Source organism: Macaca thibetana, chromosome 8 (assembly GCF_024542745.1).
Source record: "Macaca thibetana thibetana isolate TM-01 chromosome 8, ASM2454274v1, whole genome shotgun sequence".
Classification (NCBI taxonomy): Eukaryota; Metazoa; Chordata; class Mammalia; order Primates; family Cercopithecidae; genus Macaca; species Macaca thibetana.
The window spans coordinates 103908115-103935786 of record NC_065585.1 but is presented as its reverse complement, the minus strand read 5'-3'; the positions used below and the strand labels follow the sequence as shown (position 1 = coordinate 103935786).

General features: G+C 35.8%; 1 protein-coding gene across 3 annotated transcripts in view; it reads left to right on the top strand.

Annotated features, from left to right (window-relative positions):
* Positions 1-27294, top strand: part of LOC126961194 (disintegrin and metalloproteinase domain-containing protein 5) — a 137182-nt gene extending 109888 nt beyond the window's left edge. For all 3 annotated transcript variants that reach the window (XM_050801306.1, XM_050801307.1, XM_050801308.1), the window contains 5 exons: positions 3577-3663; positions 4271-4382; positions 16977-17139; positions 18457-18507; positions 27134-27294. In XM_050801306.1, coding sequence (XP_050657263.1) covers positions 3577-3663; positions 4271-4382; positions 16977-17139; positions 18457-18507; positions 27134-27146 — 426 coding nt within the window. In that variant the 3' untranslated portion in view covers positions 27147-27294. The remainder of the gene's footprint in view (positions 1-3576; positions 3664-4270; positions 4383-16976; positions 17140-18456; positions 18508-27133) is intronic.
* Positions 27295-27672: the final 378 nt, after the last annotated feature.

Sequence of the window (27672 nt, the reverse complement as noted above, 5' to 3'; positions counted from 1 at the left end):
TGAATTTTTGATAAATGTATTGTTTTATTTCAACATATTTAGAGATTTTCTATTGTATTTCTTTTACTGATTACAGGTTCGATTTTATTATTATCAGAGAACATGTTCTCATAATTTTAATTTTTAAAAACTTGTTGAGGTTTTCTTTATGATAAAGAATATGATATATCTTGCTGCATATTCCATAGGCGCTTGTAGAAATGTATATTCTGATGCTACTGGTTGTAGTGACCTGTATATGTGTCAATTAAATCCTATTTTGTTCAGATTCCCGTATATCTGCTGACTTTCTGTATAATTTCTGTAAATTACTGAGACAAAGGTGTCAAAATATCCAACTTCAATTGTGGATTTGTCTATTTTCCTTTCAGTGCTATTACTTTTTGCCTCATGTTTGGAGGCTTTGTGGTTTGGGGTGTAGATATTTAGGATAATTGTGTGTTATTGTTAGAATGATTATCATATCATGACATAGTGTCTTCATTTGTCTTTAGTAATTTTCTTTGCTCTGAAGTCTACTCTAAAGTATAAATATAGCTACTCCTGCTTTTATGGATAAAAGTTTGAACGATATATTTTTTCTGTCCTTTTTATTTAAATCTATCTCTGCCATTGAATTTGGGGAGAGTTTTTAAAAGCATCACATAGTTGAGTCATGCCTCTAATACAGTGTGGCCTGGTCTTTTGGTTGGTGTAATGTTATTGCCTAAGTATGTTATTTCATTATTTGTTTCCTCTGGTTCCTGTTCTTACTTTTGTCTTTTCTTGCCTTTCAATGGGTGATTTAAACATTGTTTTAGGATGCTATCTTGATCCAGTTATAATGTTTCTAAGTCAGCCATCTCTTTGAGTAGTTTTCATAGTGGCTGCTCAAGGTCTTACGATATATGTATGTGGCCTAAAGAGGCCACTTTGAGTGAAATGAGAAAACAACCTCACTCCCATTTTAGTTGTATTTACCTTCCCTACATTTAAGTATCATTGGTGGTGTTACAATTTTTGTTTCAATCATTAACTGTAATTTTAAAAACCTATAAAGAAATGGATAGTCCATTTTATTTACTCATCTTCCTTTCCTTGTTTTTTTACTTCCTTTGTGGTGTTCCAAGATTTCTGATAAACATTTCTTTGCTATTTCAAGTTTACTGATTTGAGCTCAGTCACTTGGCTTTTTTTTTTTTTTTAATTTAGGTTATTCTATTTTTTCATTCTATAATTCCCATTTAGTTTATTTTTATATCACCTGTTCCTTTGCTAAGATTTTTGTATTTTTTAATTTGTTTCAAGAAGATTTGTAATTGATTATTCATTTATTTTTATAATAGCTGCTTTACAGTCCTTGTCATATAATCCTATCATCTGAATCATCTTGGTTCTGATATCAGTTGGTTGTCTTTTATCATTCAAGTTGTGATTTTCTCAGCTCTTGGAAAGACTTAGTTGCATCCAGAAATTGTATTTATTATGTTAGGAGACTCTGTGTCAAATATAAAGCACTGTTTTAGCAGCAAGCAATCTCGTTTAGGTCTTGGCCTTCTTTTGTGGGCTGTTCCAAAGGCAGTCAGAGCCTTTACAATGTTGTTTGGTTGGCTTGGTTTACCTATTGCCCCTGGGGCTCTCCATGGTCTTTGCTGGTGTCTCCTGGAAGGATAGGAGATTCGTCAGGCCAGCCAACTGCATGTCTCTCTGTAGGGGAGAGGTACGGTGGAGTTCTTCATCAGGTCCCAAGTTTCTCACTCCCACAGTTTTCCTTATGTCTCTGGATAGAGAAAGGGGTCTCAGACCTGCACATTCAAACAAGCCTCCTGTGCTAATATATTTGTTACGTTTCCATCTCTCCTTTTTGTTCTACCCATTCACCTGGTAATGTCTTTACATGGTATGAATTTTCACTCAAATGATTACATAGTCTTTAGGTGGACCTTAGGTGGGTCTCTTAAAGAATGTTTAAATAGAATATTGAAAAGTTAGGCAATTCTCCATTTTCCCTATTTATTTACAAGTTCAGCAGTATATGTTATTAATGATCTTCACACCTCTTTTAAGAGCAATACAATATTTTAGTAATTTTTATACATAAATTTTTTGATGTTCTGACATATATAATCTAGTAATTTTGCATACATTATTAGTGAGTAAATCTTTAGAAAAGAGCTGAAGATCTCAAATGAATAATAGTTTTGGTTGAGTAAGATATTATGTGAGCAAGAATTTTTCTTCATTAGCATGGTTTTTGCGATAACATTTTTTGAATTGTATTTATTGTTTCAATAGAAAAGCCAAATGTGTGTTGGTTTTTACTTTTTATAATGGACTCTGATTTTTTCCTGATTGGTAGATGAATACTTTAATTAAACTATTATTAGAATATTATGTTCTACTATATGTGCATTATTGTTATTATTTATATAACATACCAAAATATGAAAACAACATTAACAATTAATGTTGCACAATATAATTATGCAATATTATTGGAAACATGTAATATTCTATAAATTAACAATATATTTAATATGATTTTAATAGTCTAATTGATTTAAATCAAGAAGATACTATGTGAAGTTAAATTAACATACTATTTTTGAGAGAAAGCTTCTGAGTAGACTTGCTAAATACAAATTTATTTCTATTTAGTAACATTTTGATAATAAATAGCACATAAAAAAACAGAGTCCCTGTTATTTCTTGCTCATTTCAAAATATATGGAATACAAATATGATCTGAAGCCTCCCTTACCGTCAAAATCTAAATGGTATTAGCTCAAACCTCCATTACAGAGTCCTGACTCTCCTGTTTCTGCATATAGTCATTATTATGACCCAAAGACAAAACTCACTCCAAATATAAAACTCTTTCACAACATGGTGAATTTAGTGACAGTTTTTTGATAATTAAAGAAGATCACATAAATGTATGTCAGAAATTAGAAAAATTTAAATTCACCCATGAAACTTTTCTTTCTTAGAAGGCCTTTTATCCATCTCACCAAGGGGAGTGTCCCATTGTCCCATTACCTCATATAATTACCTGTTGTCCTTTCTTCCCTCTTTCTTTGTATTTTGTCATATGGAAGAGTAAACTATCTTCCTTTGCTGCTGATACTCATGATTTTGAGATATCACTTCTCTACTCAATAGTTCTCCAACCTGGCTGCTCTTGAGAAACAACTGGATCCTCTCCCCAGAGTTTTTGATATAATGCTCTCAAGGGGAGCCCACACATGGGTATATTTAAAAATGTTCTTCAGATAATTCTTGAACTCAAATGACTAATCAAGTTGTTTTTTCCAGTAATTTATCTAAGTTGACTTCTGATACTAAATGGAAAGAAAATAACACCTCTGGTTTCTTACATATGATTACATCTTTACAATCTGAAAGTACGTAGTTTATTTCATGTTTACTTCAATGTAGTCACAATTATTTTTTTTCCACTGGACACTCACAGCTTTTTAATGCAAACTTTTGATAATATGAATTCTAGTATTTTCTTGAATTTTTAAACGTGTTAGCCATGCACAAAATCTGATTTTTTGACTGATTTTATTTTGTACTTTTTTGCTTTGTTTTTAGTATTGTTTCAAAATGCGTTGTAAGCATGTTAGATTCCTGATGGATTTTGAAACGTGCGAGGCTTCTCTTGAGTGCAGTGGTCATGGAGTAAGTAACTGCAATGTTTATTTTAAGCAGCTTGCTTTTAACAATCAAACAATTTGAAGATTTTTAAAAAATGACTTTTTTTGCTTGCCATTTTTATGTCATTTGGTGTCATTTAACAGTCTATAATTTATAACCTCAATTTTGTCTTCTTAAGAAACTTATCAAACTACTTATTAGAGAAGACAAAGAGAAAACATTTAAGATGATTCTGGATGTTTAAAATGTTTGATGGATATGTGAGGTGGATATGCTATAAGCAATAGAAGATAGAAACTGGTAAATAAAGATCATTAGAATTTTCTTGCTAATCATGCAAGTTAATTTAGTGTCTAGGCTGTCAGCTAGCAAGTAGATTATAATTAGTGGCAAGTTACTGGTAATTTGAGGTATTTGGGCCTGGCTATGGGGGGAGTTAAAAGAATTTTTTAGAAAAAAATTGATTTGACAACAAAAGCTAGATGTACTTTGCATAGTATGAACATCAGCAAGGGAAAATTTGATAAATTTATCTATTTAGATAAATTCTCTAGAATGAGATACTCTGTGGAGTAAGTATAGATTATTCATTAGTCTCCATCAAAATTATTCTTTTTTTTTATTATTTAAGATTTGCAACAATTTTAACCATTGCCATTGTGAAAAGGGGTATAATCCTCCTCGCTGCAAACCAAAGAAAGAAGCATTTGGAAGTACTGATGATGGACACTTAGTACCAGCTGGTTAGTGTTCTTAAAATTGTATTAATTATGTACAGTATGTAAGACAGTAAATTATAGGTTTCAAGCCAGATTACAAAGCATCATGCTTTTATTTTATTTGTAAGATTTAAAAAATGTTGACAGTGCAAGTTTGTGCTGTTCTTTCTATATCAGCATTGACATTGTTTACTGAGAAAAAGTATGGCCAATGTTAGGCAGTATTAAAAGTAGAAATTTTGGTGTGTAAAATTTGACCAGTTAATTTAAACTGTTCACTTTGGATCATCTCCTATATTTATATTTACTATTATATTTATGTTTACTGTATTTATTATAAACTCCTATAATCTAGAGCTTATAATAGTGTCAGTATAGTCATTATTATATTAATGCCCCTAGAATCTTTCAGACTGTCTTTTCTTCCTATTCACTTATAATTGATTGTCTTTCTCCTGCATTGTAAGGGCTCCATGCTAATCTTTGGAAATTTGCTCTTTCTAATCCTGTCCTGATGTTCCTGAGTGGTATTTTGAGATTAATCAGACCTAGATGAATTGGGGTCAACTGCAGGTGCAAGGCATACCCTGGTTCTAGAAGGTATGAGTCTACCCCAAATAACTGGGAGCATAAATGAGCTGCGAACTCTACCTCCATCTCTCTCTTTTTTTGTGTGTGAGATGGAGTTTCGCTCTTGTCACCCAGGCTGGAGTGCAACGATCTCTGCTCACTGAAACCTCCACCTCCTGGCTTCAAGCAATTCTCCAGCCTCAGGCTCCTGAGTAGCTGGGATTGCAGGTGCCCACCACCACGACCAGCTAATTTTTGTATTTTTAGTAGAGGAAGGGTTTCACCATGTTGGCCAGGCCTCTACCCCTATCTCTTTTAGGACCTTGCAAGAAAGTCCTGAAACTTTGGGGCAGACTTATCTGTAGCTTGGATGCTACATAAAAGCATATATAGGCTGATCAGCTTTTTAAAGAGACAGTGCAAAGCCATATCAAACTATGTATCAGACAAAAAATACCCCATAATAATTAAGCCTATAACATATAACTATATGCGTATATTATTATTTTCATATGATAACATGAAAAATAAATGTTTATTTGAATATGTATTTTCAGTAAACAGTAGTTTACAGTGAGAAACAGAAAGTCCTATAATATAGCAATTTAGGGGGTGGAGCAAGATGGCCAAATAGGAACAGCTCCAGTCTCCAACTCCCAGGGCCAGTGACACAGAAGACAGGTGATTTCTGCATTTTCAACTGAGGTACTGGGTTCATCTCACTAGGGAGTGCTGGACAATCGGTGCTGGTCAGCTGCTGCAGCCCGACCAGCGAGAGCTGAAGCAGGGTGAGGCATTGCCTCACATGGGAAACGCGAGGGGGAAGGGAATCCCTTTTCCTAGCCAGGGGAACTGAGACACACAACACCTGGAAAATCGGGTAACTCCCACCCCAATACTGCGCTTTACCAAAGGTCTTAGCAAATGGGCACACCAGGAGATTATATCCCATACCTGGCCGGGAGGGTCCCATGCCCATGGAGCCCCACTCGTTGCTAGCACAGCAGTCTGCGATCTACCGGCAAGGCAGCAGCCAGGCTAGGGGAGGGGCGCCTGCCATTGCTGAGGCATAAGTAGGTAAACAAAGCGGCTGGGAAGCTCCAACTAGGTGGAGCTCACAGCAGCTCAAGGAGTCCTGCCTGTCTCTGTAGACTCGACCTCTGGGGACAGGGCACAGCTAAACAACAACAACAACAACAACAACAACAACAACAAAAAGCAGCTGAAACCTCTGCAGTCACAAACGACTCTGTCTGACAGCTTTGAAGAGAGCAGTGGATCTCCCAACACGGAGGTTGAGATCTGAGAAGGGACAGACTGCCTGCTCAAGTGGGTCTCTGAGCCCTTAGTAGCCTGACTGGGAGACATCCCCCACTAGGGGCAGACTGACACCCCACACCTCACACGGTGGAGTACACCCCTGAGAGGAAGCTTCCAAAGCAAGAATCAGACAGGTACACTCGCTGTTCAGCAATATTCTATCTTCTGCAGCCTCTGCTGCTGATACCCAGGCCTGGAGTGGACCTCAAGTAATCTCCAACAGACCTACAGCTGAGGGTCCTGACTGTTAGAAGGAAAACTAACAAACAGGAAGGACACCCACACCAAAACCCCATCAGTACATCATCATCATCAAAGGCCAGAGGCAGATAAAACCACAAAGATGGGGAAAAAGCAGGGCAGAAAAACTGGAAATTCAAAAAATAAGAGCGCATGTCCCCCTGCAAAGGAACGCAGCTCATTGCCAGCAACGGATCAAAGCTGGACGGAGAATGACTTTGACAAGATGAGAGAAGAAGGCTTCAGTCCATCAAACTTCTCAGAGCTAAAGGAGGAATTACGTACCAAGCGCAAAGAAACTAAAAATCTTGAAAAAAGAGTGGAAGAATTGATAACTAGAATAATTAATGCAGAGAAGGCCATAAACGAACTGACAGAGATGAAAACCGTGACACAAGAAATACGTGACAAATGCACAAGCTTCAGTAACCAACTCGATCAACTGGAAGAAAGAGTATCAGTGAGTGAGGATCAAATGCATGAAATGAAGCGAGAAGAGAAATCTAAAGAAAAAAGAAGAAAAAGAAATGAACAAAGCCTGCAAGAAGTATGGGATTATGTAAAAAGACCAAATCTATGTCTGATTGGGGTGCCTGAAAGTGAGGGGGAAAATGGAACCAAGTTGGAAAACACTCTTCAGGATATCATCCAGGAGAACTTCCCCAACCTAGTAGGGCAGGCCAACATCCAAATTCAGGAAATACAGACAATGCCACAAAGATACTTCTCGAGAAGAGCAACTCCAAGACACATAATTGTCAGATTCACCAAAGTTGAAATGAAGGAAAAAATCTTAAGGGCAGCCAGAGAGAAAGGTCGGGTTACCCACAAAGGGAAGCCCATCAGACTAACAGCAGATCTCTCGGCAGAAACTCTCCAAGCCAGAAGAGAGTGGGGGCCAATATTCAACTTTCTTAAAGAAAAGAATTTTAAACCCAGAATTTCATATCCAGCCAAACTAAGTTTCATCAGTGAAGGAGAAATAAAATCCTTTACAGACAAGCAAATGCTTAAAGATGTTGTCACCACCAAGCCTGCCTTATAAGAGACCCTGAAGGAAGCACTCAACATGGAAAGGAACAAGCGGTACCAGCCATTGCAAAAACATGCCAAAATATAAAGACCATCGAACTAGGAAGAAACTGCATCAACTAACGAGCAAAATAACCAGTTAATATCATAACGGCAGGATCAAGTTCACACATAACAATATTAACCTTGAATGTAAATGGACTAAATGGTCCAATTAAAAGACACAGAATGGCAAACTGGATAAAGAGTCAAGACCCATCAGTTTGCTGTATTCAGGAAACCCATCTCACATGCAAAGACATACATTGGCTCAAAATAAAGGGATGGAGGAAGATCTACCAAGCAAATGGAAAACAAAAAAAAGCAGGGGTTGCAATACTAGTCTCTGATAAAACAGACTTTAAACCATCAAAGATCAAAAGAGACAAAGAAGGCCATTACATAATGGTAAAGGGATCAATTCAACAGGAAGAGCTAACTATCCTAAATATATATGCACCCAATACAGGAGCACCCAGATTCATAAAGCAAGTCCTTAGAGACTTACAAAGAGACTTAGACTCCCATACAATAATAATGGGAGATTTCAACATGCCACTGTCAACATTAGACAGATCAACGAGACAGAAAGTTAACAAGGATATCCAGGAATTGAACTCATCTCTGCAGCAAGCAGTCCTAATAGACATCTATAGAACTCTCCACCCCAAATCAACAGAATATACATTCTTCTCAGCACCACATCACACTTATTCCAAAATTGACCACATAATTGGAAGTAAAGCACTCCTCAACAAATGTGTAAGAACAGAAATTATAACAAACTGTCTCTCAGACCACAGTGCAATCAAACTAGAACTCAGGACTAAGAAACTCAATCAAAACAGCTCAACTACATGGAAACCGAATAACCTGCTCCTGAGTGACTACTGGGTACATAACGAAATGAAGGCAGAAATAAAGATGTTCTTTGAAACTAATGAGAACAAAGATACAACATACCAGAATCTCTGGGACACATTTAAAGCAGTGTGTAGAGGGAAATTTATAGCACTAAATACCCAGAAGAGAAAGCTGGAAAGATCTAAAATTGACACTTTAACATCACAATTAAAAGAACTAGAGAAGCAAGAGCAAACACATTCAAAAGCTAGCAGAAGGTAAGAAATAACTAAGATCAGAGCAGAACTGAAGGAGATAGAGACACAAAAAACCCTCCAAAAAATCAATGAATCCAGGAGTTGGTTTTTTGAAAAGATCAACAAAATTGATAGACCGCTAACAAGACTAATAAAGAAGAAAAGAGAGAAGAATCAAATAGATGCAATAAAAAATGATAAAGGGGATATCACCACTGACCCCACAGAAATACAAACTACCATCAGAGAATACTATAAACACCTCTGTGCAAATAAACTAGAAAATCTAGAAGAAATGGATAATTTCCTGGACACTTACACTCTCCCAAGACTAAACCAGGAAGAAGCTGAATCCCTGAGTAGACCAATAGCAGGCTCTGAAATTGAGGCAATAATTAATAGCCTACCAACCAAAAAGAGTCCAGGACTAGATGGATTCACAGCTGAATTCTACCAGAGGTACAAGGAGGAGTTGGTACCATTCCTTCTGAAACTATTCCAATCAAGAGAAAAAGAGGGAATCCTCCCTAACTCATTTTATGAGGCCAACATCATCCTGATAGCAAAGCCTGGCAGAGACACAACAAAAAAAGAGAATTTTAGACCAATATCCCTGATGAACATCGATGTAAAAATCCTCAATAAAATACTGGCAAACTGGATCCAGCAGCACATCAAAAAGCTTATCCACCATGATCAAGTGGGCTTCATCCCTGGGATGCAAGGCTGGTTCAACATATGCAAATCAATAAAGATAATCCAGCATATAAACAGAACCAAAGACAAAAACCACATGATTATCTCAATAGATGCAGAAAAGACCTTTGACAAAATTCAAAAGCCCTTCATGCTAAAAACGCTCAATAAATTCAGTATTGCTGGAACGTATCTCAAAATAATAAGAGCTATTTATGACTAACCCACAGCCAATATCATACTGAACGGGCAAAAACTGGAAAAATTCCCTTTGAAAACTGGCACAAGACAGGGATGCCCTCTCTCACCACTCCTATTCAACATAGTGTTGGAAGTTCGGGCTAGAGCAATCAGGCAAGAGAAAGAAATGAAGGGTATTCAGTTAGGAAAAGAAGAAGTCAAATTGTCCCTGTTTGCAGATGACATGATTGTATATTTAGAAAACCGCATTGTCTCAGCCCAAAATCTCCTTAAGCTGATAAGCAACTTCAGCAAAGTCTCAGGATACAAAATCAATGTGCAAAAATCACAAGCATTCTTATACACCAGTAACAGACAAACAGAGAGCCAAATCATTAATGAACTTCCATTCACAATTGCTTCAAAGAGAATAAAATACCTAGGAATCCAACTTACAAGGGATGTAAAGGACCTCTTCAAGGAGAACTACAAACCACTGCTCAGTGAAATAAAAGAGGACACAAACAAATGGAAGAACATACCATGCTCATGGATAGGAAGAATCAATATTGTGAAAATGGCCATACTGCCCAAGGTAATTTATAGATTCAATGCCATCCCCATCAAGCTACCAATGACTTTCTTCACAGAATTGGAAAAAACTGCTTTAAAGTTCATATGGAATCAAAAAAGAGCCCACATTGCCAAGACAATCCTAAGTCAAAAGAACAAAGCTGGAGGCATCACGCTACCTGACTTCAAACTATACTACAAGGCTACAGTAACCACAACAGCATGGTACTGGTACCAAAACAGAGATATAGACCAATGGAACAGAACAGAGCCCTCAGAAATAATACCACACATCTGCAGCCATCTGATCTTTGACAAACCTGAGAAAAACAAGAAAAGGGGAAAGGATTCCCTATTTAATAAATGGTGCTGGGAAAATTGGCTCACCATAAGTAGAAAGCTGAAACTGGATCCTTTCCTTACTCTTTATACGAAAATTAATTCAAGATGGATTAGAGACTTAAATATTAGACCTAATATCATAAAAATCCTAGAAGAAAACCTAGGTAATACCATTCAGGACATAGGCATGGGCAAGGACTTCATGTCTAAAACACCAAAAGCAATGGCAACAAAAGCCAAAGTTGACCAATGGGATCTAATTAAACTAAAGAGCTTCCACACAGCAAAAGAAACTACCATCAGAGTGAACAGGCAACCTACAGAATGGGAGAAAATTTTTGCAATCTACTCATTTGGCAAAGGGCTAATATCCAGAACCTACAAAGAACTCAAACAAATTTACAAGAAAAAAACAAACAATCCCATCGAAAAGTGGGCAAAGGATATAAACAGACATTTCTCAAAAGAAGACATTCATACAGCCAACAGACACATGAAAAAATGCTCATGATCACTGGCCATCAGAGAAATGCAAATCAAAACCACAATGAGATACCATCTCACACCAGTTAGAATGGCAATCATTAAAAAGTCAGGAAACAACAGGTGCTGGAGAGGATGTGGAGAAATAGGAACACTTTTACACTGTTGGTGGGATTGTAAACTAGTTCAACCATTATGGAAAACAGTATGGGGATTCCTCAAGGATGTAAAACTAGAAGAACTGTATGACCCAGCCATCCCATTACTGGGTATATACCCAACGGATTATAAATCATGCTGCTATAAAGACACATGCACATGTATGTTCATTGTGGCACTATTCACAATAGCAAAGACTTGGAATCAACCCAAATGTCCATCAGTGACAGACTGGATTAAGAAAATGTGGCACATATACACCATGGAGTACTATGCAGCCATAAAAAAGATGAGTTTGTGTCCTTTGTAGGGACATGGATGCACCTGGGAACCATCATTCTCAGCAAACTATCGCAAGAACAGAAAACCAATCACTGAATATTTTCACTCATAGGTGGGAACTGAACAATGAGATCACTTGGACTTGGGAAAGGGAACATCACACACCGGGGCCTATTATGGGGAGGGGGGAGGGGGGAGGGATTGCATTGGGAGTTATACCTGATGTAAATGACGAGTTGATGGGTGCTGACTAGTTGATGGGTGTAGCACACCAACATGGCACAAGTATACATATGTAACAAACCTGCACGTTATGCACATGTACCCTAGAACTTAAAGTATAATAATAATAAAAAAAAGAAAAAATATATAGCAATTTAACTCTTTAAAAATCCTTTACTGGGAATTTAAATTTTTATTTTCATTTTTATTTAAATTTCTCTTTTTATTTAAAATTTTCAGCCTATATTATTACATATCCTGAAGGTACATAAATGTAAGACTTTAAAAGAAAGAACATAAATTAGCTAATTGCTTGAACTTGGGAGGTAGAGGTTGCAGTGAGCCGAGGGCATGCCACTGCACTCCAGACTAGGTGACAGAGCGAGACTCTGATTCAATAATAATAATAATAATACAGTCATTTAGCCGCCTTATCTGTGATATCTGGGTCATTCTAGTGTTTGTATTATAATTGTTCTAATTTTTGTAATCCAAGTTCTTAGAAAACACAGTTACAGTATTCTGAATTTGAAAAATTATACCTGTGCTATCTTGATAACAACAGTTATTCTGTAGTATAAGTCAAAGATGGACTGTTAACACTGATGCTTTCGATACCTTTGAATTGCACATTTAAGTTACATTAGTCAGAGTGAACACACAGATTGTGGTTGCCAACATCAGCAGTAATGGGGAGAAAAAGAAAAAAAGGCAGCAATAGCAACTATAGAAGATGGATAGTTGGTGCGTTAGTCATTTGACACTAAAACAGTGTTGCTTTTACTCCCTATTTTTTTCATCTTTTATATTTCATTTTATATTAATATTTTATATTTTGTTCTTTTCCCTGCAACCTTCCACAGTAGTTGCCAACCAGAAATTTTTCTATCCCAGTGACAGATTCACTAGTGTGTAAGACTTTCAGTACTACAACTAGGATATGTTCTAGGCAAACCTGTATGATTGATATCCTGGGCCAACCACTCTAAGTCTAGATGGAAGTCCAGATGGCAGCACATGAGCCTGCAGTCAGAGAAAACCTTCTAACCCAACTAGTTTCCTTTAGCCATTTGCCATGGGCTCTTCTTTCATCTCTTCCATTCTGGGGCTTACAGGTCTACCCTGAAAGACCTGAGCTGATATGCTAGTTGGCTGTATGTTTTGTCTCCATATAGTCCCTTTGGGGGCCCTGTATCCAGTCAGGGAGGCCTTGGGCTTTCCCCAGTAAAGCCTGGACTCAGTGTGGGAGAAACACTTGTGATCCTGAATGCATTTTAGGACATAAAGAGTTTGGGTTGCAAAGGTCATCTAAATGAGTCCAGGTTTATTTCATTATCCCCATTCTGCTTACTTTTAATATCACTGATTTGTGTTACCATAATATGACCCAGAAAAAGTGTCAAATTATGGATTAGATTGCCTTAATTATAAGCCAAAAACATTGTTGACTTTTGTTACTATTTCATGAATATTTTCAAGGAACTTATAATCTGTTTTATAGCATTATGCATATAATCATATAAACATAAGTACATAATTGAATATGTATGTGCTTGTATGTATGACTATCTGCTTTTTGCGTATGCTGGAGTCTAAATTCACACATATTTTTGCCTAATTGTCTACTTAGTATATAAAATTATAAAGAGTATATTTTAATCTCACTTTATGATTTTTCTTTCCATAGTTTTTCATTTTCTCCTAACCCCCAGAGATGACCATTAATAATACTATATACATACCTGATTTTCAGAGGTTATTATTAACCCTTTTAATCTTTGACAAGCTCATAGACCAGAAAAAATTATATTCTACTTACATTTCTTTAATGCTATGGGGCTTCCCAGTTACTTGACGGCAATAGGAAATTTATAATTTTTCTGTGAATTACTATTTCATCACCTTTGTCTTTCTATTCTATGCGTTTATTTGACCTTTTATAACATACGCATGCAAACACACACACACACAAGTGTTGTACAATACTCATAAAATTTACCATCTGAATGCTTTTTAAGTGTTTAATTCCATGACATTAAGTCCATTGTTGTGCAACATCATCCCTCTGCAGAGCTCTTTCCAAGTTGCAAAGCCAAAACTGTAAATCAATTAAACAATAAGCTCTCATTCCTCCTCTTCCCAGGCCCTGCAAACTATTATTCTACTTTCTGTCTCTGAATTTGACAACTTCAGTAACTCATGTAAATGGAATGAATCATGCCATATTTGTCTTTTTTGAAAAAGCCTGGCTTTTTTCACTAAGCCTGATGTCCTTAAGGTTCATACATATTGTAGTGTGTGTCAGAATTTCATTTCTTTTAAAGGGTGAATAACATTTTATTGTATGTATATGCCACATTTTGTTTAGCCATTCATTTGTCAATGGATATTTGGGTTTCTTCCATGTTTGGGCTATTGTGTATAATGTTTCTGTGACTATGGGCTTACAAATATCTCAAGACCCTGTTTTCAATTATTTTGTTTATACATCCAGAAGTGAACTTGCTGTATCATATGGTGATTATATTTCTAAGTATTCTGAGGAATCACCCACCATACTATTTTCCAGCAGCGACACTGTTTTACATTCCCACTAGCAGTGTACAAGTTATTTTCTGTTTCAATTTCTCCACATCCTTGTCAATACTTGTTATTTTCTTTTTTTTTTTTTTTTTTTTTTTCTGATAGTAGCCATCCTGATGGGTGTGAAGTGGTATCTTTTTGTGTCTTTCATCCCTGCATAGGTATAATAGGATCTTATAGATCAGAAATTTATCATTTTTAAAAAGGGTATAGTTTTGTTAAAAATTGGTTATTGGGAGTTATTTTCTATTATTGTATTTCAGCATTACTTGTTACATGTAGAAAATCTACTGATATTTGTGCATAAGTTTAATCAATGGCTTATCACTGTATTGAGAAGTCTATTTGTTTATTTTTTGGGGGATTAACATTTTTGAAATGATGTAAACTGCAATTAATAGTAATTTTGCCACATCTTTTCAACAATAGTTCTGTGAATGGAGAGAGAGATAGAGAGAGAGAAAGAGAGAGAAACAGAAAGACAGAGGGAGGGAGGGAGCACGTACATTCTGGTCTCTCCTCCACTTTTTGTGAAGACAACAATCCCATCAGATTAGGACCCCACACTTATTACCTCATTTAACCCTAATTATTTCTCAAAGTCCTCATCTCCAAACATCATCACATTGGGAGTTGAGGCTTAAACATATGTATTTAGGGAGACACAATTCAGTCCATAAAATTCCACTCTGTGTTACTCAAATTCATGTTCTTCTTACATGCAAAAAAAATTCATCCCATCTCAAGAATCCCAAAAGCCTTAAGCCATTCCAGCATCAATTTTAAGTACAAAATCTCATCTGAATAGCATCTAAATCAGGAATGGGTAACATTTGAGATATGATTTATCTTGAGACAAAATTTCTCCCCAACTGTGAATGTGTAAAACCAGACAAATTATGTGTTTCCAAAATACATTTTATTTTATTTATTTTTTTTTTTTTGAGACAGAGTCTCACTCTGTCACCCAGGATGGAGTGCAGTGGCGCAATCTCGACTCACTGCAAGCTCTGCCTCCTGGGTTCATCCCATTCTCCTGCCTCAGCCTCCCGAGTAGCTGGGACTACAGGTGCCCACCACCACGCCTGGCTAATTTTTTTGTATTTTCAGTAGAAACGGGGTTTCACCATGTTCGCCAGGATGGTCTTGATCTCCTGACCTCCTGATCTGCCTGCCTTGACCTCCCAAAGTGCTGGGATTACAGGCAAGAGCCACCGCACTCGGCCCTGTTTCCAAAATATAATGGTGAAATAAACATAGGACAGACATTCCCATTCCAAAAGGGAGAAATTAGGGGTGATGAGTTTCAAGCAATTCCAAAACCTAGCAGTGCAAGTTCCATTGTATCTTAGGTGTGAGAGTTGGCCATACACTACACACCAGATACCTCAATTGCTTTATCTTTAATCTTCCATATGAACTGAGATGTAAATTAAAAGCCTATCCAAATCCTATTTGGCTTAATGTTCTTCCCTCCAGGTCCACTGAGGTGGTGCATTACTTCCACAGTCCTAGGTGGCAGCCCCACTCCCTTGGCTTGGGAGGCTCCCCTGTTCATACTGTCTTTACAATGTCCCACCCATAAGGCACTAGGCTAGGGCTACCTGGTCCACTGAAATTAAAAACGAGGCCCCACCCTCTATAACCAAAGAGAATGCAGCCTTGATCCTTTGGTCTGTGGCACCCTGATAATCTTTGAGTCAATGGTGCAATTATTCTTTACTTTTCTTGAAAGATAAAGCATGCTCATAGCCAAATAGCCCTTTTGTCCCATTCTTTTTCCTTCATTTCCAACTGGCAATGTTTCTGCCAGTATAATTCCATCTATGCTGGTATTGTCTTAGATTTCTGATTTCTGCTGAGATGGCTGATTAAATACATTATTCACATTCATAATCTCTTTATCAAATGATTTTCTAGCCCCATCCTTCGTATTCTCTCCAGAACACGTTTTCTGATTTTGGGAAATATGGATAGGCTGAGAATTTCTGGTTAACAATTATTTTAATTACTTCTTTAATCCATCTCTCCTCTCTTTCATTTTACCATAAGCAGTCAGGAGGACTCAGGCCATGTCTTGAACATTTTGCCTAGGGGTCACCTCAGCTGTTATCCAACGTCAGCTTGCAAACTCTATCTTTCACAAAACTTTAGAACACAATTTAGCCAAGTCTTTGCCATTTTTTTTTAAACAGGAATGGCTTTTCCTTCATTGTCCAATAACATGTTGCTTTACTTCTGTCTAAGACCTCACTAGAAGCACCTTTAATATTCGTATTTCTCCCAATATTCTGTTCATGATTATGTACGTATTCTCTAAGAAGAGGTAGGTGTTCTCTTTTCTCTCAGTGCTCTCACCAGAATCACCTTTAATATCTATATTTCTATCAACAGTCCTTTATTGCAATCTAGGCTTTTTTTAGTTTGCACCTTAAAATGATTCCAACCTCTACCCATTTCCCAATCCCAAAGCCACAGCTATAGTGTTAGGTATTTGTTAGAGCAGCACCTCATATCTTGGTACCAAAATCTGTATTAGGGTTCTCCAGAGAAACTGAATGAATAAGACATTAGTTCATCATATGGTGGAAGGCTGAGAACTCAAAAATCATCAATAAAACACTAGTAACATCCCACTTTATACTTTAGTTTAGTGTTTTTGTTTTTATTATATTCATTTTTTATATATGAAAGAAATGTTTAATGTTTGGAAATGATGTTGGTAATGATATCTTCTCCTTTTCATTAGGATAATAAAATCTCTGATGTAATTTAAAATTGCTATTTTTCATTCCAGAGAAAAGTTACATGGAAGAGGGAAGACATGCCCCTTTTCAAAAACAACGGTTTCAACTCATTTTCTACATTTCGCTACCTGTGCTTATTATTACTACTGCCATTTTAATAAAACGGAAAAAATTGAGAGAGCTATGCTATAGAGGGGAAACTGAAAGTGAGAGGTATGTATATACATATATATATAATGTACACACAAATATATGTAAAATATGTGTACATATATTTACTCTTATTACATTTAGAAAGACAAGAAAAATGTATTTGTGTTTCATCAGAAATAATCTCCAGCTGTAGGTAAGGCAATGTAAAGAGAGGCTCAGGGAGACATTTACAAAATGGTTTGATGCCCTTTGTTATTTGTTTTGATATTGTTTCTCATCTCACAAATTACTAAAACCACACAGTTTACCACTAGTATCATGGTAAGAGCAGACATGGCTGCCAGGGGAATTTTGGAGGTTTATTTAGCCTCTTAGTTCACTGACCCTGTCCATAGAGTCCTATCACCTATGAGCTCCATTAGAATTACATGACACTGCATTTCAAGGGAACTTCCAAAAACTAAATTTATTAGATACAGATTCTCAGGCCAGTGATGAACATCTTTATTAGCACACCTAGAGAGGTGTCTATAAACCTATTTTGACAATATTTGTTTTTCTAAATATAGATATTGCTGATTTGTAAAATCATTTCTTAATTAGAAACTACATGTGTAGTTAATAATGTCAGGTCAAAGAGACAGGAGGCACCACCATGTAGGAAGAGAATTACACTTAGCTTTGGGAAACCTTGTTTTAAGTTATAAATCTTGCATGTAACCCTGTAATACTGTGAGTAAGTGATTTAATCTTTATTTACTTAATATTATTCTCTATAACTCTACAGAATGGGGGATAATAATAGCTTTTCAATGTATCTAAACTTTTGAGTACATCAGTTTAATGAGTGAAATCATCATGCTATCTGTAACCAGTTGCACAAAATTTTAAACTTCATATTGAGCCCCTTAGTCATAATTTACAATATTTCATCACAGATATATTTACATCTAGTTTTACCCTCCAAGAACTGATGCAAAGATAAAACATGTTTATATTTTCTGAGAGAGAGAAAGAAATATATTGAGCTGTATATAAAAAGTATTTAAAATTTGTGAGTGCTACTTTATGTTTTGGCTTATTGGAACTGAGAAATTAGGGATATCATAAAATAAGGGGACCTGCCTATATAAATGTGGGCTTACAAACATAAATTATTGATTAAATGTAGAATGAGAATGAGAAGACTCAATTACCAGACTGAGGTAACTGATGGCGTTTGTTCTAATATTGAAACAGTACCTGTTTAAGTTGTTAAAAGGAGATATTCATTTATTTGAATCGCTGTTTCTTTGAAGAACAGTTTTCATTCAGGTATTTAATTATTCAAGAATTACTATTTTCCTCACTTTAAAACAAAGTTTATCAATTTTATAGCTCTGTGTCACAAGAAAGCAGCAGTAACAGCAAGTCATCCCTCAGTGAAAGGTGAGTATAGAACTATGTGTTGAATCATTTTGCATTGTAAGTTTTGATCATTGCTTATGAGCACTTAAAAACGGTTAGTTTGAAACCAAACTTTTTATATATATTTGTTTAATTCTGTTTATAGGTTATTTTATAATAATAAATAATAAAACTTGGTTTTGTGATATCTCAGCCTCTCCTTCTTGACCTATAAAAGGAGAGATTTTTGTGCACTCACACTAGCAACTACCATCTATTAGCATGTAAATCATGGGTTTGTTTTTTTCCTTAGCATTGGGTAGGAGCATTTGTGTTTTAGTGATATTTTACTGGCATATAAAAAGATAACTCATGCTCTAATTAGCAGTACCAACCTTGTTGGCATCAGGGACGGGTTTAGTGGAAGAAAATTTTCCCATAGGGCGGAGTGGAGGGGGATAGTTTCAGCTCACATCATCAATCATTAGCTAGATTCCCATAAGGAGTGTGCAACTTAGATCTCTCACACGTGCAGTTCACAATAGAGTTCATGCTGCTATGAGAATCTAATGCCACTGCTGACCTGACAAGAGGCGGAGTTGAGGCAGCTTTGGGCCTCAGATGAGCCCCAGTTGAGCCCCAGTACTATGCTGATCTGGGAGGCTGTAGGCTTCGGGTGTGACACAGCAGGGTACCAGCTGTGATGGCCACAGGAGTGCTCATATCTCCCCTTTCCCAATTCCAGGCAGCCCACTGCACAGACAGATTCCTTCTTCCTGAGGAAAAGAGAGCAAGGGACTTTGCCTGTGAACATAGGAATTTCTCCCTATTTCCCTCCAAGTCCATCAGAGTTGTGTATTTAGGAGTCTGCAAGAGATACAGCATATCTGGGCTTAGAGATCCCTCTAGCACTGAAATGCCTGTAGAGGCAACAGACTTAAGTAACTTAATACTCAATCTTCTTTGAATTCTTGGAAAGTCCTTTGAAGAAGGGCAAGTAAAAACAAAGCCAGAATGTGAAGACTAGAATAAATACCTAGAGACAGTGATAGACTGCAATACAATAGTAGTAGGGGCCTTTTAACACCACACTTTCAGCAGTGGTCAGATCATCCATACAGAAAATCATCAATGAAATATTGGAATTAAATAACACTAGATCAAATGGCCCTAATTGACATTTACAGAATATTTTATGTAACTGGTACAGAATATATGTTAATTTCATCGGCACATAGATCATATGTAAGGCCACAAAACAAGATGGAATAATATCAAGTATCATTTTGAAAAACAGTGGAATGAAATTAGAAATCAATGAAAAGAGGAACTTTGGAAACTATACAAATACATGAAAATTAAACAATATGCTCTTGAAAGACCAGTGTGTCAATAAAGAAATTAAGAAGGAAATATTTTTTAAAATTGAAGGAAACAAAAATGGAAACATAACATACCAAAGTCTATGGAATGCAGCAAAACCAGTACTGAAAGGAAAGTTTATACCTATACATACTGATACCAAAAAAGTAGAAAGACTTCAGTTACGCAACCTCATGGTGCAATGCAAGAAAGAAAGCAAGGACAAACCAAACCACAAATTAGTAGAAGAAAATAAATAATAAAAACTAGAGCAGAAATAAATGAAATTGAGAATTAGAAAGGTCCATGAAACAAGAAGTTTGTTTTTGAAAAGATAAACACTTCTTTTGCTACATTGGCCAAGAGGAAGAAAATAATGGATTGAATACTTAAATGAAAGATATGATTTATGTGAGCACAAATCAGATAAAAAGACATTGCAATTGACACTTTAGTAATTTAAAGACAGCATTCAAGTAGAGATATTGTGAGCGAATGTGTGTCAATAATTTGGAAAACCTAAAAGAAATGGACAAATTCCTAGACACATACAGTCATAATGAATAATGACATAGTAGCTGCAATAAAAAGTTTCCCATCCAAGAACAGTTCAGGACTCGATAGCTTTAATATTGTATTCTACCAAATATTTAAAGAAGAACTAGTACCAATTTTACTCAAACTATTCCGAAACATTGAGAAGGAGGGAATATTCCCAATATCATTCTACAAGGCCAACATTTCCCTCAAAAACCATACAAATACACAGCAATAACAACAAAAACCTACAGGCCAACATCATGATGAACATGCAAAAATCCTCAACACAATGCTAGCAAACTGAATTCAACAACACATTAAAAAGATTATTTATCACGATCAAGTAGGATTCATCATAGGGATGCAAGGATGGTTCAGCAATGCAAATCAATAAATGTGATCTATCACATAAATAGAATCAAGGACAAAATCCATGTGGTCATTTCAATAGAGGCTGAAAAAGCATTTGGTAACACTCAACATAACTTCATAATAAAAACTCTTAATGTAGTTTAGCAGGAACATATCTCAAAACAATAAAGGCCATGTATATCAAACTCATAGACAGCAGCATTCTAAATGCAGAAAAATTGAAAGCCTTTCCTTTATGATGTAGAACAACACAAGAATGCCCATTTTGCTTCTTTTATTTATCATAGTACTGGAAGTCCTAGTCAGAGCGATTATACAAAAGAAAGATATCAAGGGTGTCCAAATTGGAAAGGCAGAAATCAAATTCTTATGTGCAGATGATATGATCTCATATTTAGAAAAATCTAAAGACTCCTCCAAGGGGAAAAAACTGTTAGAGGTGATAAATGTAATTGGTGACATCGGGGGATACAAAATCAAACAAAAATTAGTAGCATTTCTATATGCCAACAGTGAACAACCTATAAATAAAGAAAGCAATCCTATTTACAACAGCTATAAAAATACCTAGGAATAAATTTAATCATAAAGGCGAAAGATTGCTACAATGAAAATTGTGAAACACTTAACTAACTGGCTGTGGTGGCTCATGCCTGTAATCCCAGCACTTTGGGGGGCCAAGGTGGGTGGACTGCCTGAGCTCAGAAGTTCGAAACCACCCTGGGCAACATGGAGAAACCTTGTCTCTACTAAAATACCAAAAAAAAAAAAAAAAAAAAAAGCCATGCACTGTGATGCAAGCCTGTAATCCCAGCTACTCGGGAGGCCAAGGCAGGAGAATCACTTGAGTGTGGGAGGCAGAGGTTGCAGTGGGCCAAGATCATGCCACCACACTCCAGCTTGGGTGACAGAGTGAGACTCCATCTCAAAAATAAATAAAAATAAAAATAAAAGTAAAACACTTATCAAAGAAATTAAAGAGGACACAAAAAAGTGGAAATATATACCAAGCCCATGGATTGGAAGAATTAACACTGTTTAAATATCCATAAAACCCAAAGCAATCTGGAGATTCAATGCAATCCCTATCAAAATACCAATGACATTCTTCACAGAAATAGAACAATAATCCAAAAATTTGTATGGAACCACAAAAGATATGCTCTTTAACAAATAGTGTTAGGAATACTTTATATCCTCATGCTAAAGATTGAAATTGGGCCATTATCTTATACACAAAGGCCAACACAAAATAGATCGAAGACTTAAATGTAAAATATGAATTATAAAACGCTTAGAAGAAAACAGAAAAATCTTCATGACATTGGTCTTGGCAATGATTTCATGGATATGACATGAAAAGCACAGACAACCAATGAAAAAAAGACATATGGGGCAACATTAAACTCAAAAGCTTCTTCATAGCAAAGGAAATGCTGAAAATCCAATGGAATGGGAGAAACTATTTGCAAACCATTGATCAGTTAAGGGGTTAATTCCCAAAATATATTAAGAACTCTTTCAACTCAATAGCAAAAAACTAATAACCTGATTAAAAGTTAGTTTAAGACTTGAATAGACATTTTGCCAAATAACATATATAAGACTCTTACAACTCTATAGCAAAATATCTAATAATTTAAAAAATGGGCTAAAGACTTCAGTAGACATTTCTCCAAAGAAAACATACAAGTGGCAAATAAGCATATGAAAAGATGCTCAATTTCGTTAACTATCAAATGTATGCTAATCAAAACCACAATGAGATTCACCTCACACCTGTTAGGATGGCTCTTAAAAAAAAAAAATCAACAATAGCGAAATGTTGAGGAGGATGTGGAGAAATTAGAATCGTTGTGTATATTGTTGGTGGGAATGCAAAATGTTGAAACCATTATGGAAAATGACATGGAGGGTTATCAAAAATAAAAAATACAATTACCATATAATCCAGCAATTCTACTTCTTGAAATTTATGGAAAAGAGTTGAAATCAGGAAACCAAAGAGATATTAGCATTCCAATGTTCATTGAAGCACTATTCACAACTCTCAAGTGTGGCTACAACCTAAATGTCTGTCGATGAATAAGTGGATAAGAATAAATGTGACATCTCTCTCCTCCTCTCTCTCTCTCTCTCTCTCTCTCTCTCTGTGTGTGTGTGTGTGTATCTAATGGAATATTATTCAGCCTTAAAAAGGAGATCCTGTAATATGTAAAACATGGATGAACCTTGAGGACAAATATTGAAATAATTCCACTTATTTGAGATATCTAAAAAGTCAAACTCACAAAATTAGAGCAGAATGCTGGTTTCCAGGGACTACGGGGTGGACCAAATGGGTAGTTGCATGTCAGTGGGCTAAAGTCTCAAATATGCATGATGAAAATGTTCTAGAGATTTCATGAAAAACATTGTCCCTAAAATTAACAAATCTGTATTGTACACTTAGAAATGTGGTAAGATGGTCGATCTCATGCTGTGTTCTTACTATTACTATATATAGCACAACTTTTTAAAAATAAAAACTTTTGCCATTCAAAAGATACCCTTAAGAAGGGAAAAAGGAACGTGAATGTGGAAAAAATCTTTGTAATACATATTTCAAATGAAGAATTCACATTCAGAATATATACTGAACTCCTACAAATTGATAAAAAAAAAAGATGAGACTATAATGACCAAAATATTTGAAGAAACACTTCACAAAAGATGATATCAAAGGGGCACAGAATATGAAAATGTGCTTAATGCCATTACTCTAACTAAGAGATGAATTAAAATCAAAATGATATTTTCCTAAACCACTACAACAGTTTCTAAAATTAAAAAAATGGACAACATCAAGGATTGGCAAGGATATCAAGCTACTAAAACTCTCACGTGGTGCTGGTATGAGGGTATTCTGGTACAGCATACTTTTCACTACTGTTCAGGAGTTTAGCATCTTCTAAACCTGAATATTTATGTAATCTATTACAGCAGTCTGTGCTCATTTAGGGAATAGAAACAACACAGTGATTTAAGTAGGGGATGCAAGTATAAAGACTAATTTACCTATAATAGAAGAGTAACTATAAGATATTGGGAAAACATCCTCTTTATGAGACCCTAGTGGAGAGTACATAAGGAAGAACTAACTTAGAAGTGGGTATCCTTCCCATGCTTGAGGTGGAAAAGATATAGTTGCCTCAGTGGAAAAGATGTAGTTGCAACCTACTGAATGGCAGGGGAAGTTTATTCATTTTCTTGAGTCAGATCTGGTTGTCAGTTGTGTGGCATGCAGAAGGAAACCACCTAGAGCACAGAAAACCATAGTTGAGCTGCAGCTGGTGGCCAGGTATGAGGATATGTAGTAGAAGTGGGGGTGTCAGTTCAGTAAGAGGACTGAACCTCAATAATCAGATGTGAAATTCAAATTACAAACACAGTATGATACTACTAAATACATGCTAGATGGCTATCATTGTAACAACTTACAATGTCAATTAGTGAGAATATGGAGCAACTGGAGCTTTTATATCCCTTGTAGGGAATGTAAATTTGCAAAATCAATTTGGAAAACTGGTAAAATCTATTAAGGCTTTGCCAATGCCTATTTTATAACCCAAAAGATTCCACTCATTGGTGTGTACCATTAGTAATGTGCACATGTGTGGATCAAGAGACATGCACAAGAATGTTCATGGCAGAACTGGTTGATGAAAACACTGGAAACAACCTGACTTTACATCTTATTGCCTTCTTTCCCAATATCAGTAATATATGTATATGTGGGTCTCTATTTATTTAACATAAACTCAGTCAAAAGGTTTTTGGAGACATGGCCAAGGATAATCAGGAAAAAGATTCTGATATTCATATGAAAGAAAAATATGTGGTATCCAGGTAAACCTTAGTATTAAATAACATGAATTAAAATATAAATCTGTTTGTTTGTTTGTTGATTGATTGCTTGATTTTTTTAAGAGAGGGAGTTTCTCTTCATCACCCAAGCTGGAGTGCAGTGGCATGATCATAATTCACTGCAGCCTCAACTTCTGGGGCTCAAGTGGACCTCCCATCTCAACCTTCTGAGTAGATGAGACTACAGGCACACATCATCAATCCTGGGGAATTACTTTTTGTAGACATGAGGGTATCCCTGTGTTGTCCAGGCTGGTCTCAAACTCTTCAGCTCAAGTGATCCTCTTGTCTTGGGCTCACAAAATGTTGGCATTACAAGTGTGAGTCACCCATTCCTGGCCTACTTATTTTTTTAAAGTATATTTTCTGACTAAAATATCTAAGAAATTTTGGTAGATACATGAATTAAGACAAATATTTTCATAATTACAATAACTAAATAAAATCTGCATCAACAATTGATATGTACATCTTCTCAAATATTTTTCTAAGCAAAATATTAAAAATACTTCTTTTACTTTGAGAATATTGTGGACAAATTTTTATATATTAAAATGCAGTCATATCATTTTGTGGGATGTAGTATTCAAATTAAAAATAAAAAATCATTTATTTTATGTTAGAAATAACAAATGAAAGTCACAAGTGAACACTCCAATAGTTGATTTCTCAGCAAGGCAAAGTTTACTTCTGCAGAAAGGTGCTGTTCATTAGTTTGGTCACCATGAGAGCACACCGAACAAAGGAAAGCAGCAGCTTTATCCCTAATGCATTGGGTTCCTACTGCTGTGTCCAGTCTCCACTGGCTAGAGTTGGACCACAGAATCTAAGCTGAACCTGATTGGCTAACTTGAGAAGTGCAGGGATGCGGTTATACTTGCAGAAAACAGTTTTGGCGGGGTTGGGGGAGGAGGGGATCAACCGGGGGTGGAGGGAGCGTTGTGATGGGAGGGGTGATTTACAGAGTGAGTAGCAGATGTGGAATGTGGGCTCTATAGATAAAGACTGTGAGGAAGTTTGTTTCCCAGGGCAAGGGAACACAGAGAGTAAGGGAGTCTTGCCTTGAAAGCAGGAAACGAAAGACTAGGAAACTTAAACAAGTTAACCCTTTGAAGAAGAATGTCTTACTGTATTTAACATCTTAAAAGTCTATAATTATGAATGTTTGTGCTACTTCCAGTTTTTAGTTATTACAAATGCCCTGTAATAAACATTCTGGTATGGATATATATCTGTGAGCAATTGTCCAGTTATTGCCTGAGATAAATCCCCAGAAGATATCGAGAATAAATATAGTGTAATATGAAGACTTTTGTTGTTTTAAAATATCTATTACTAAATTATCAGTCCGTTTGTATCCAGTTGTAACTTTCATAATTTATTCATTTATTAGCTAGTTTGGATATGTGAGTGATATACTTTCTGAGCCCTAGCATATCTTAAATTTACTTCTTTTATTATACTACCTTACTGAATTTTCTTTATAATTTTCCACTATGTTACTTAGTAATGAGTTATTTCTATAAGGAATATAGAAATAGAAGTAGAAAATACAAAATTTGAACATATGGAATTAGAGGCATTTTGAGACTCCCTTTAGTATGAAGGAAGCTTAGCATGTTTTACCTTTAAAAAAATCCCTTCACTAATCTTTCTGTTATGTAAATTGAGATTTTAGACCTAGCCTACTGTTAATAATTTTCTGCTTTTAAATATTGTTTATTTTGGTTCTAAAATATTTTGTCTTTTTCAGTTTTATACTTAGGTTTACAACAAACATTTTGAATTCATTTTATATTTAACCGGTTTCATTTTTTGAAGTTCTAAAGAATGATTTTAACTTTTAATGGTGTTAAGAGCCATTTTCTAGCCAGAGAACTTGGAATGCTCGAATCTTGACTTTGCCATAACTTTCTTCTCTTATTCAATAAATAATGTGTGTATGTGAGTGTGTGAATCATTCTTCTTATTATTATAGTAGTAATGTATAAAAAACATTGATTAAAAATATATATGAGAGTAAAAGAATGAAACAGTAATCTTCATTAGCTCCAGCACCAGGGATGATCATTCTTAAAAAATTTCATTATATAGATACATACACCAATGTGCATGCATGCATGTGTGTGTATTGTACATGTTGGTGTTATCTAATAAAAAGGTACTTAGAATTACCACCTTTTAATTTTAAAATAAAATCATTGCATATGTTTAGAATGGAGTTTTCAAGGCACTTTATTTATTGACCTAAATAGTTACCAAACATGGATTTAAAAAACCAGTCTACTTTCACAAGTCACTTCTATTATAAAACTGAGAGTATTGTCAGTTGAGGTAACAGGTAATATTTTTCTGGAATTTTTATTTTTTTAATGTTTTTGCTTTTAATCACCCATAGTTTTAAAATTACTTGAGTTAGAAATGTGTTAGCTACAAGAAAGAAAAATGACCAACACTGGCATTTTATTTGTTTTGTTTTCTCCTACAGCACCAGTCTCTAACAAACTTGAATGCTAATACTTGGAGAGAGGAGAGTAACAAATACATCATCAGAAACGGGCCCGAACCAAGGAGGAACAAAACACAATTTCTCTCTCACTGTGGAGGGTTTTAAACTGTGAAATAAATCATCCGGCCTGAATCTCATGACTTATGTCCATTGAATTCTCTGTATTTGCAGTCCAAATTCTACCTTGTCAAATTTGGATCCATAAGATGCTCTGAATCAGGTGAAAGGAGCCTAAGACCTTCATCTAATAAAGCTAAGAGGGACTGCCAGTCAGCCGCACAGCAGAGTATCTGTTTCCCCTTCTGCTTCTTAGGTTGACCAGAATCTCTCTCAAGTCTGACCTATCCCTTTTCTTTCAGCGTTCCTAGCCTCTAGCTAGTCTGTGACTGGTTACAGTGACTTTTATGTAGGTGATATCTGAGCTCAGTTCCTCTCTTCTTATTCCTGCTTATTTTTGAAAGTTGTAAACCCACTTTAGTGTGTTAAAATACTTGTTTGCCTAAAGTAGATTTACCGTA